Source organism: Macrobrachium nipponense, chromosome 38 (assembly GCF_015104395.2).
Source record: "Macrobrachium nipponense isolate FS-2020 chromosome 38, ASM1510439v2, whole genome shotgun sequence".
Taxonomy (NCBI): Eukaryota; Metazoa; Arthropoda; class Malacostraca; order Decapoda; family Palaemonidae; genus Macrobrachium; species Macrobrachium nipponense.
Genome location: NC_061098.1, coordinates 10,664,786 through 10,675,994, shown reverse-complemented (window position 1 = coordinate 10,675,994; position 11,209 = coordinate 10,664,786). Strand labels below are relative to the sequence as shown.

At 39.2% G+C, this 11,209-nt stretch overlaps 1 protein-coding gene across 2 annotated transcripts in view; it reads left to right on the top strand.

The window, feature by feature from the left end:
- Positions 1-11,209, top strand: part of LOC135209622 (major facilitator superfamily domain-containing protein 8-like) — a 101,540-nt gene that overhangs the window by 66,731 nt on the left and 23,600 nt on the right. Inside the window, exons 3-6 of one of the 2 annotated variants that reach the window (XM_064242329.1) lie at positions 3,853-3,888; positions 4,095-4,124; positions 4,480-4,512; positions 6,573-6,752. In XM_064242329.1, the coding sequence (XP_064098399.1) occupies positions 3,853-3,888; positions 4,095-4,124; positions 4,480-4,512; positions 6,573-6,752 (279 nt within the window). Of the gene's footprint in view, positions 1-3,852; positions 3,889-4,094; positions 4,125-4,479; positions 4,513-6,572; positions 6,753-11,209 lie in introns of those variants that run through there. The other variant, XM_064242328.1, reaches the window with a different exon arrangement.

Here is an 11,209-nt window from a genome sequence, read left to right as displayed (position 1 = left end):
CATATGTCAAGTTATTTGTTTCTGTGATATTGGCGGTGTGTATTAGTCTCATTATTTCATTGACCTCACTCGTTTTCTCCCTTAATTTCTTGTGTTGTAGGCTTTCGTGGAGGTGATCTTTGTTTCTCTCTGTATCTGGCTTCATCCATTGTCTGATCTTTTCTACCCATTCTTCACTGTCTGTTACTTCGTCGGTGTTTCTTCGTCTGTCGTTGTTTGATACCTCCTCATCCCTGTCGTCTCTGTGGCATCGTCTCTCAGTTCGTCTTGTAATTCGTTGCCGTGTGTCATTTCCTTTTCCAATTCTTCTCTCTGTGGGGAGAGCCAGTTCTTTTTCTTTATGTTCCTTACTTGGTCTGCCAGCCTCTGCTCTGTTTGGGGGGTGTATTCCTCTCATTCCAGATGTTGAACAACCTTCTTCTATATCCTCTCTCCATTGGGTTGCTTCTGATGCAGCATCTCCATATTTCCTTATTTTCTTCTCTTGTCCATTGCTTCCTCTGGTTTGCTTCTGTAGCTCCAGTCTCTGGTTGTTGGTTACTGTCATTGTGGTGGTCAGTTGCTGGATGACGACCTCCAAGTACCTGACCGTCTTCCCCTTCAATTGGGTGAGTACCTGGCTGCTGGACGAAGCTCCTCTGCCAAAGGTTCCATTTAACCTTCGTTGTCGTTTAATCTTCATTTCTTTCCCCTTCAATTGGGCTGAATACCTGGCTGCCGGACGAAGCTCCTCTGTTGCCAGAGGTTCCATTTACGTCGTTGTCGTTTAATTCTTCATTTCTTTCCATCATTGCTGAGTTTTGCTATTTACAGCTGAGTAGACTGAGGAAATTATGGTAAAGATCCTTTCCCAAGGAATCAACGCCAAGGATAGCGGTCACCCATCAAAAGACTGACCAGCCCCAATGTTGCTTAACCAGTCAATTGACGGCCAAACCATTATTATTATTATTATTATTATTATTATTATTATTATTATTATTATTATTATTATTATTATTATTATTATTACACCACTAGCTAGTATACGTATAAGTTATTTTAAAAACATACACCATATTAACAATTTACACGTGACATTTTAATAAAATAAAAATAGAAAATACTCACATTAGTCAACTTTTCTCCTCAAAGAGCTGCCTTGGATTCTGCATCGACTCCAAGGTAGGTCTATCGTCGCAGTGAGAGAAAATACCTCAATTTCCTCACATTCCTTCATCGGTTCATGGAGATATTGTCGATATAATGCTTCCTGTTAACCAAATTACATTATAATAAGTATTTTTTTGCATGGTAGACCCTCCTTTCCCGTTACCTGGCTTACGTAAACCTGCTCATTTAAATTTAACCTTGTGCCTTGCATACCGTAGATGTCTGTTGAATTTAGTCCCCCCCTGATTTGTTACAGTTATAGAAAACGTGTAACGCGAATAGACAGCTTGAATAGATTACGTATATTGCAGGGGTAAACAAATAACCTCTAGCTTAAATATTATGCCAAAATTTTATGCTAATTTCTAATTGCTTTCCAAAATATTATGCTCTTTCCAATTGCTTTGTCCCAGGCATATGCTCTCTCCGCTGCCGAATATGCCTGTACCCTCGTAAGTATTTCGATTTTTGTAGTCAGTAGAAATATCTGAAATATGAAGATGAACGCTTCGAAAATAATTGCATATATAGATTTTAATAATACTCTAGTGTTTAAATTCGAAAATGGCATATTTTGTATGTTTGTAATTGGTGTTAATTGGTCTAAATTGCTTGATTATATACTTTAAAGGTCGTATATATATATATATATATATATATATATATATATATATAATATATATATATACATTAAATAATATTATATCTTATATATATATATATATATATATATATATATATATATATATATATATATATATATATATATATAATACGAGTATATGTATATTATAAATATAAGAGAGTTAATCACATTCATCAATAATTCTATATAGTTAATAGTACTGTATTTCTTAACTTTAAAATCATATTGACTATGCAATTCTTTTTGCTATATCCTTTGTCAAAGGTCGGTGGGAAAAAAATCCGTCACCAAGTTCAGGTAAGGTGAATGTAATAATAATAATGTATTATTATTATTATTATTATTATTATTATTATTATTATTATTATTATTATTATTATTATTATTATTATTATTAGACAATGTTTTCGAGTTAAATGAATGTGTATAAATTATCATTTGTAGCGTTATGTCAGTGCGTATCGCCTCTCGTGCAATGATTTAAAAAAAATTGTACATTCACGTTCATAAATGCATAAATTTTGAAGTGAAGAAAGCAGTGCGTATATGATACGTATCTGACACTTATATATACCGTGAGAGGACCAACCTGACCTTTTAATTCTTTCCCTCGTGTAGCAATAGGATTTTGTTGGAGCCTATGCCAAAGGCTTCTGCATCTGGGTGAGTTATACCTCTGTAGGTTCATATTCCCGTTTTCTGTATTTTTTGTAATTTTTTTTTCTTCCCCTTTTGAATAATTGGCATTTGTAACAACATCCTTTTGTGACTGGGCAAAGCGGAGAAGAGATTGTAAATTATTTATGAAATATCGGTGATTTAATGACAGGTGGTTGTAATTGTTACAGAGCTAAGGATGTAAACAGTTAATTGTTAATGAATTTAACGTAAATTTTTTGCGGTTAATAATGAATTTGTAAACTAGAAAAGTAATTATATTTGTCTGTAAGAAATGACTTGGTGGTAAATTGGTCAATTCTGTATTTGTAAGTAAAATATATTGATAATATATTTTATATGTGTAAGTAAAGTACAGGGTGTCCATAAAATCCCAGTACCATTACAAACATTTATTCCCCAAAATGGTACTGGGACTTTATGGACATCATGTATATTGTATTGTTAATAATTATAAATAAATATCTAATTAGAACAGAAATTACGATTTATGTAGATCAAGATTCAAAGTATTTGTTTATTACTGAAAGGCCTACCACGAAACCAAAGTCCGAAGGGCACGGTAGGCCTATAGGACCAGTCCTTTCCGCCAAACTTGAACGCATCTGAAAACTTGTATATATAAGCTGATGCTGGCAATTATTTATTTTTTGAGGATTTTTTAATGTTAAAAATGCCATTGATGATCGAGGAGACGTCATCAGTGCACTTTTACGTTAGTTGTATATACCTTAATTCGTTTTAGAAGTTTTAGTTTGCTTCTAAAGCTTTTATAGACAGTAGGCCTATAGTGTGAGCTTCAAGATGTTGCGTATTCAGCTTGTTTGTGTTTCACACAAATTAGTGTTTGTAAGTGTGGTATATGCGTGTATTGATATATTTATGAATTTGTTAATGTATATATGAAACATAAAGCTTTTTCTTATACGTGTTCATGAAGAATCTTTTAAAGATAATGCAAAAACTTGTTTTTTCTCTCTCTCGCTCACCACACGATAATATACAGTAGAGTAGTATTAGTACTAACCATTATATTCTCGTATTACTTTTTTTTATTTCGATTCGAAATTTAAACCTTATGTAATCTAACTGCAATAAGGTCTGCCCACTTTCTTATACACTTTTTTTTATCCCCTACCCCCGCCCCCGGCCCCGCCCACCCACCTGTAATTCATAGACAGTGTTACACACTTATCTGTCACGTAGACTAACTCAGTCATGTTCTCGTTTAATATTTAGATACATTAGGGAGAAATTGTTTGTGTAACACGCGAGCACACGTACGATTTATATATATTATATATTAGGTATTGATATAAAATCTTTAAGGTTTACATAATAAGTGATTAATATCGATTTTTCACACGATGTTAAAGGGTCGGCCTGGAACCACTACCGGAGATACCACCAAGGTGAGGGCTTTGCACGATTCGTTGTTCATCTGTTTCAAAAGTAACGACTCATTTGTGCCTGGATCATATATGCGCATAGAATTTCGTATTTTATGTATTCATATATATGATAATAATCTCAGATCAGAATAGCATGTAACGAAGAATCCACAAAGATATAGGCCTATAGTGGTTTGATGAAGCATGTATATACCGTTCTTTCCAAGGTCTGTCGAGAGCGCTCTGAGGAGGAAAAGGTGAGGAATAGACCCATAGATATTGGGATTCTTCCTTCTCGTCTAAATTCTGATAGATAATTGTGTCCTTATGTGTTATTTTGCAGTGTATAGATATGTGGTTATATAATAGATTCCTGCAATGTGCTTAGCAAATGTAAACTTTAAGTCTAGCGTTTGTTACTGGATGTGGTCTGAACATTGGCTTTTGTTTAGGACAATTTAGTTTTTTATTGTTATAATTATATTGACATCTGTGTTTATATATAACATTTAAGGTTGTAATAGATGCAACATTTCAGATTTTCAAAAAGCCACTAGTCCAGATTACACCGAAACAAGACTGTGTAATTTTAACATTTATTCTGTTTAACAGGAGCTCTTTACGAAGAACATCAGCTTTGAGACGGTAGGACTACATTTTGTGATCAGATTTGAATGTATATTTTAGCAATACTTGTGATTTATTTTATTTACTATACTGCCTTTTTATAGTATTTGATTTTATTTATTTTCCAGATTATAGATCTTGGTATCACCTATATATTTCTCTCATAAGCACCAATGGTTGTGTGTGTGTTTTTTTCGTTCATTTATGGCACAACTTAGACCTACTTTACAGTTAATTGACTGTAGAATATGAAACGAGACCACGATCTGTGTAATATACACCATCTAACCAACAGCTGATTCAAAACCGAGCCGTGTGCACAACCTCTCTCTCTCTATCTCTTAAGGAACATCACATTGATACTTTTTGGTTTCGAGATTACGTGGGAGATAGGAGTCAGGTAGTTAGATTAGGAGACGTAAATTCTTGTATTGAAAAGGTTGAATTTGGGGTCCCACAGGGATCTGTCCTAGGACCCAATTCTTTTTTTAATCTACGTTAATGATATGATTAAATACATAGAAAACTGCCTGCTAATTCAATATGCTGATGACACCCAAGTTCTTTTGGCTGATCAATTAGAAAAATCTAGATGCCTTGATTAAAAGGACTGAACTAATATTGCTCAAAATTAAGAAATATTTTCTAAGGAAAGGGCTATTATTAAATGCCACCAAAACGCAGTGCATGTTGTGGGTAGCTCGACAGTATATTAGCAAAATTCCAGATGACATTGTAATAAAATGCGATGGGGATAAAGTAAAGATAAGTCAACATGTGAAAAATCTAGGTCTACACATGGACAGGTATATGACATTCAGTACTCACATTGACGAGCTGAGTAGAAAAGTCAGTGGCATTCTAATGTATCTAAGTAGAGTAAAAGATTACTTTGATGATACTACTCGAGCCTTGATTGTGGAAAGCCTGGTCCTGAGTGTAATAAACTACTGTATTAAGATATGGGGAGTAACAAATGATAGCACATGGAAAAAGCTCAAAAAATCCAAAACTTTGCAGGTAGAGTAGCCGTTATTGGGGTGAAAAAACACGATCACATCACCCCAACCCTCCAGCAATTAAAGTGGATAAAATTAAAAGAAAAGTGTATGTACGATGTGTGTTTTTGTTTTAAAAGTTTGAGAAAAGAATATCCCAACTGGCTATACACATTTCTACAGTTGGTAATTGTAGGAATGCATTAACAAGACAGAATGAAAATCTATATGTAGACAGCTATCGAACAGATTTGGGTTCACGCTCGATGGCAATAAGGGGCCCAGCTTGCTGGAATAAACTACCTCTGGAATTAAGAAAATGTATTGATGTTAGTTCTGAGTTATTCAAAAGGAAACTTAAGCAATACTTCTTAAATTTTACTTGAATGTATATATATCCTAAAATTTTACAATCCAATTATTGTGAATTTTATGTAAATAATTTATATTGTAATGTAGCAGAATAACCATTTTATAATGGAATAAAGGTTTTTGACTTTGACTTTGACTTTGACTCCTCTCTCTATATCTCTCTCCTCTCTCTCTCCTCTCTCTCTCATCTCCTCTTCCTCTCTCTCTAAATATCGTCTGATATTAAGACCTATCTTTTCGAATACCTTTGTCACTTGTAGATACAGCTGTTTCGAGGTGCTTTTATCACATGAGCCTCGCTTTTTTCTGTAATCTACACTTTGCATTATGTATAGTTCTTTTTGCTACACCCTGTAAGCTTCCAGAAGTTTCCAGTGCCGCATTATAATAGCACAGTGCACATTCCAGCCAGAAGCTTAAAAAATGGCATAGCTCACATTTAAGCTAGTTGTAACTCTCTCTCTCTCTCTCTCTCTCTCTCTCTCTCTATCTCTTCTCTCCTCTCTCTCTCAAAAGCATAGCGCACATTTAGCTAGGAGATGTAAACTCACTTTCTCTCTCTCTCTCTCTCAAAGGTATAACGCACATTTAAGCTAGGAGTTGTAAACTCGCTCTCTCTCTCTCTCTCTCTCAAAGGCATAACGCACATTTAAACTAGAAGTTGTAAAATCTCTCTCGATTAATACTTTTCCTCCATTTTTCACCCAGCGATGGCGTGGCCGCTCGCATGCTGCCGGACCAGGAGATCCCCGTGGGAGTGCTGGAGACAGCGGCGGACAGGAAGGCGCGGAAGAGGTCCCACTACGTCGTCTACGTCACCTGCTTCGTCATGAGCATCGGCTTCTCCATCGTGCTGACCGGCGTCTGGCCATACCTCCAGCAGGTGGAGTTTTTCTTCAGTTTTATTTTTTTATTTATTTTTTTTTGTTTCTCGATTTTTTCCGAGATTTTAAAGTTTTTTTATGTTTGACTTTTTTTTCACGTTTCCTGAGTTTTTTTTTCATGATTATCGAGGTTTTAAATGTTTCATGAGTTTTTTTTATTTACGTTTATCGAGGTTTTTTTTTATTTTTTCCATGTCGTTTTTTTTTCATGGTTCTTGTTTCAAGTTTTTACATTTTTTGTCATGGTTCTCGAGGGTTTTTTCTAATTTTTTGTTATATTTCAATATCTTTGTTATATTTCTTCTTCTTCTTCTGAGAGAGAGAGAGAGAGAGAGAGAGAGAGAGAGAGAGAGAGAGAGAGAGAGAGAGAGAGAAGGCAATTTTTCTCTCGATTTATTGAATAAATGTTCTTTTATTACAAATATCCAGTGTTATTTTATAGCCAAAGGGATGAAAGTTTATTTTGTTCATATACTGAACAAACCTTCGGTCTTAACATTAGGATTTACTAGCGCCAAGCTGGAAAGGGGAAACCGGGTAGAATTAAAATTACACTTGTGAGATCCAGGGACTATTGGCATCTATACCAGGTCACGGGGCATGTATACCCAGAATGCCCCCGGCTACCTGTGACCCACCAGTTATTTTCCTACCGCCTTTAAGATAAGACGTGTTTACTGTCGCCGGTTTTTCAGTTTGCCCGTTTTTTTATCCATTTCATTATTCATTTCTTATTACTTTTTCTTTCTCCGAGTGTGCTCAGTGTGAGTGAAGTGTATAAGTGGTATGATGGAGATGTTTGCCTCAACATCGGGATCGTCTGTCGTTTCGAAAAGGAGACAAAGGAAATGCACAGGAGTCAGTGGCTTTCCATGTTCTAGATTTCTAACTTCGGTGTCGAGGGATCCTCATCCAACGTGTAGTAGGTGCAGGGAAAACGTATGTACGGTTTCTAATCCATGTTCTGTTTGTCGAGGTTGGTCGGTGGAACAGTGGAAAAAGTTCTATGAGAAAGGCCAATACAAAAGGAAGGTGGTGACGCCATCTTTGGATGACCAAACCTTACCGGCTTCTTTTGTATCGGCAATAAACCAGGCTGCTCCATATGTTTCTCCACCTGCTTTTGATTTGTCCCATACCCCTTCGGTTTCTCTTAGCGATTCAGTATCGGAAACGTCAGGAGGGGCCTTGGGTAATTTTATGAATAATATGCACTCTCCTTTGTTCCCAGCAGGTAGAGGGGGAGCACCACCATCTTTGTTCCAGGCTCCGGCTCCCGAAGCGCATAGGTTGGACGGTACGTGGTCAACACTAGGCCTACCAGGAGTACCAACTTGGATGGTTTGCTTGCGCATTATATGGCGTCACGGTTCCAGCAGGGTCCGGCAGCGCTGAATGTTCCTCATCCCCTGGCTTTGCAATTTATGGGAATTAATGCCACGGCTACGCCATCAAATTCGATGTTTACAGCGATGCAGAACGTGGGAGGTAGTTTGGCCAAACTGCGGTTGCCAGCAGAACCCTCACAGTCTCTCCCTATGAGGGGGTGCGTCACCACATAGTAGACAATACGTCACAGACACCGATATGGCAGGCTTGATGATGTCACAGACTGCTTCTCAGGCTGTTTCTCTGCACCCAGCCTCTAATACGACTTCTGACTCGGCAATGCAAACTGTAATGCAGAAATTACAGGATATAGAGAAGAGTAATGGATAAGAGAGACAAAAAGAAAAGGTGTGATTCGCCTTCTTCGTCTTCTTCCTCTAGTTCGACGTCGTCGCTAAGTCCGATAACATCACGGCGAGCGCCAGTCAAGCGTTGGAGGAGGATTCGGGAGTTCGCGACTGATCCTCGGGCTAAGAGGAGAAGAGTCAATTCTTCTTCTTCTTCAGACCAAGACTGTCGTATCCAAGTCAGCAGGAAGGTCGGGAAGTCAGTGGCTAGTAAGCACAAGGCTAGCAGACGAAGCCGTTCGCAAGAATCCGAACAAATGAGAGAGGCGACGGCCGACGGTCTAGCGGCCGATGCGGAGTTGTCAGTTCGGATTACAAAGACTACGATACCGCTGGCAAAATCGACATTGGCGGCGAAAGGTGCAGCAGAGGATAGAATGCAGGTCCCAGTTTCGCCCGTAAGGTCATTCAAAATACGTACGAAGGATGATAAGGCTCCTATTAAAAGTACGAAGAATAGGGAGTTGGCAACCTCGTCGGATACGTTCGTGGAAGGCAGTGTCTGTCTGGATGAAAGGTCGAGGCTGAGTTCTCCGACGCTCGTAAACGATACCAATATAATAGAGACGAAGTTATATCTGTTTCAAGGGAGCCTTCATCTTGGAGATCTAGACGAGATTCTCGCTCTAATTCCGTGAGCAGAGAAAGAGTGAGGCGTTCTCGTTCCCCTCCCCTGCTGACTATTTGGGATCGAGCCAACGGCGGCCAGCAAAGATCAAAGAGATCGCGGTCCGTAGGGGCAGGCGGCCGTGGAAAAAAAAAAAGTTTTTTTTCCGGGCTCCGTTTGGTCCAGAAGATAGGTGGGGCGATGACAAACATCCCTTGATGACTGGAGAACAGTACATTAGAGCTGGAGGAAGGAGAAAACCAAGAGTTTCTGGCCTTGTATGCAGAGGTGATTGATTTGAATCGTCAATTCAATAACCTTTCGGAGAAGACAGAAACTCCGGCCAGTATGCTTCCTCCAGGAATTGACCTGGCATTTGGATTAAAAAAAAAAGGGATACCAAGGTGTTGTATGAATTGCCTTGTTCGAGTTCATGCGGATTCTGTCTTACAACACGTAAACGCAAAGATTGCAGGAAGGGATAATTCCTTAAGATCTAATAGATCATTTAAATTTATTCCCCCTCCAATGATGAAGCAAAGGAAATATTATACGACACCGAAGGTCCCTTTGCTGTCTAGACAAGTGAACCCTAATGTTGTAAGATTAAGGCCTGGATTAACCTTGGATATCAGGTTAAAATGGAGTGCCCTTCGATGACGTACCAAGAGGCTGCTACGTTAGAAGCAACAGCTTCTTCTGTCTTTCAGGCTGCTTCTTGGTTAGATCTTTGGTCAACAGCAGTGGCGAAGATTGCATCCTCTGAAGTGACAAGAAAAGTAGTGGATGAATCATTGTTCATTAGATTACTACAATCAGGTTCCAAGGCGATGCGTACCTGACAAAGCAAGTGCCAATGTTTGGGCAAATATCCTGCTAATGAGGAGAGATGCAGTGTGGCTAGACTAAGCCGCACTGTGGATTTGGATTCCCTGTTAGCGATGAGGAATGGGGATATCTTGGAGTCGCAACTGCTGTTGCCAGAGATCATACTGGAAGAGGCGATAGATAGAAGAAGGATGGACACTAACGATAGGTTGGTGCAGCAGGCAGTTAGGAAAACGCTCTAACAGTCAAGCTACTCCTTTGGAGGGGAGACAGCAGCAAATATCTCAGAAGAAGACAGTGAGACATAACATCCCTAATAGAGCCACAAGACCCTCTTCCCCAAAGAGGCTAACTCATCGGCCCTTTCACAATAGAAACAACAGAGGGAGGGCAAGTAGGGGAAGAGGGAGAGGCTCAAGAAGATAGGATGGGCGCCTCTCATCACCCGGCCAGGACACCAGCGGGGGGTTGCCTGGCAAATCACTGGAAGGTGTGGCAGGAACTAGGGGCAGAGCAGTGGGTGGTGGATGTTCTCAGGATCGGGTATTGATCCCGTTCGAGGTAACCCCGCCCCTGACAGATCAGCCATTACCCCACTTCGCTTAGGCCCACGAATCTCAGAAGGCCATTATTCTGCAGGACAAAGTGAAGAAGATGATGGGAAAAGGAACTGTGGAACAAGTATGCAGTCCGTCAAAAGGCTTCTACAGCAGGATTTTCCTGATACCCAAAGCCAACGAGGAGGGGAGGACAGTAATAGACCTGTCAATTCTGAATCTGTTTATAAGGAAAACCAGTTTCAAATGGAAACTCCAAAAACGGTTCTACAAGCAGTCAGGATCGGGGACTTTATGCTGACAGTCGATCTGAAGGACACATACTTTCAGATACCAGTCCATCAGTCTTCAAGGAAATTTCTCCGCTTCAGTCTTGCAGGGAAAGCTTTCGAATTCAAGGTCCTGTGCTTCGGATTGACAGCGTCTCCTCAAGTTTTTTACAAGAGTGTTCACTCTCGTGTCGACGTGGGCGCATGCTCAGGTGATCAGGCTAATAAGATATCTGGACAAATTGGCTGGTGAGAGCAAAGTCCAGGGAGAAATTACTCAGGGACAGGGCGACCCTCCTGCAGCTTTGTCACAGCCTAGGTATTATGATAAATCGGGAGAAGTCGCAGTTGGATTACAGTCAACATTTGGAGTATCTGGGAATGGTTATAGACACAACAGAAGCCAAAGTATTCCCGACAGACCAAAGAATAGAGAAATGCAAACAAGTGGTGAATGCCTTTCT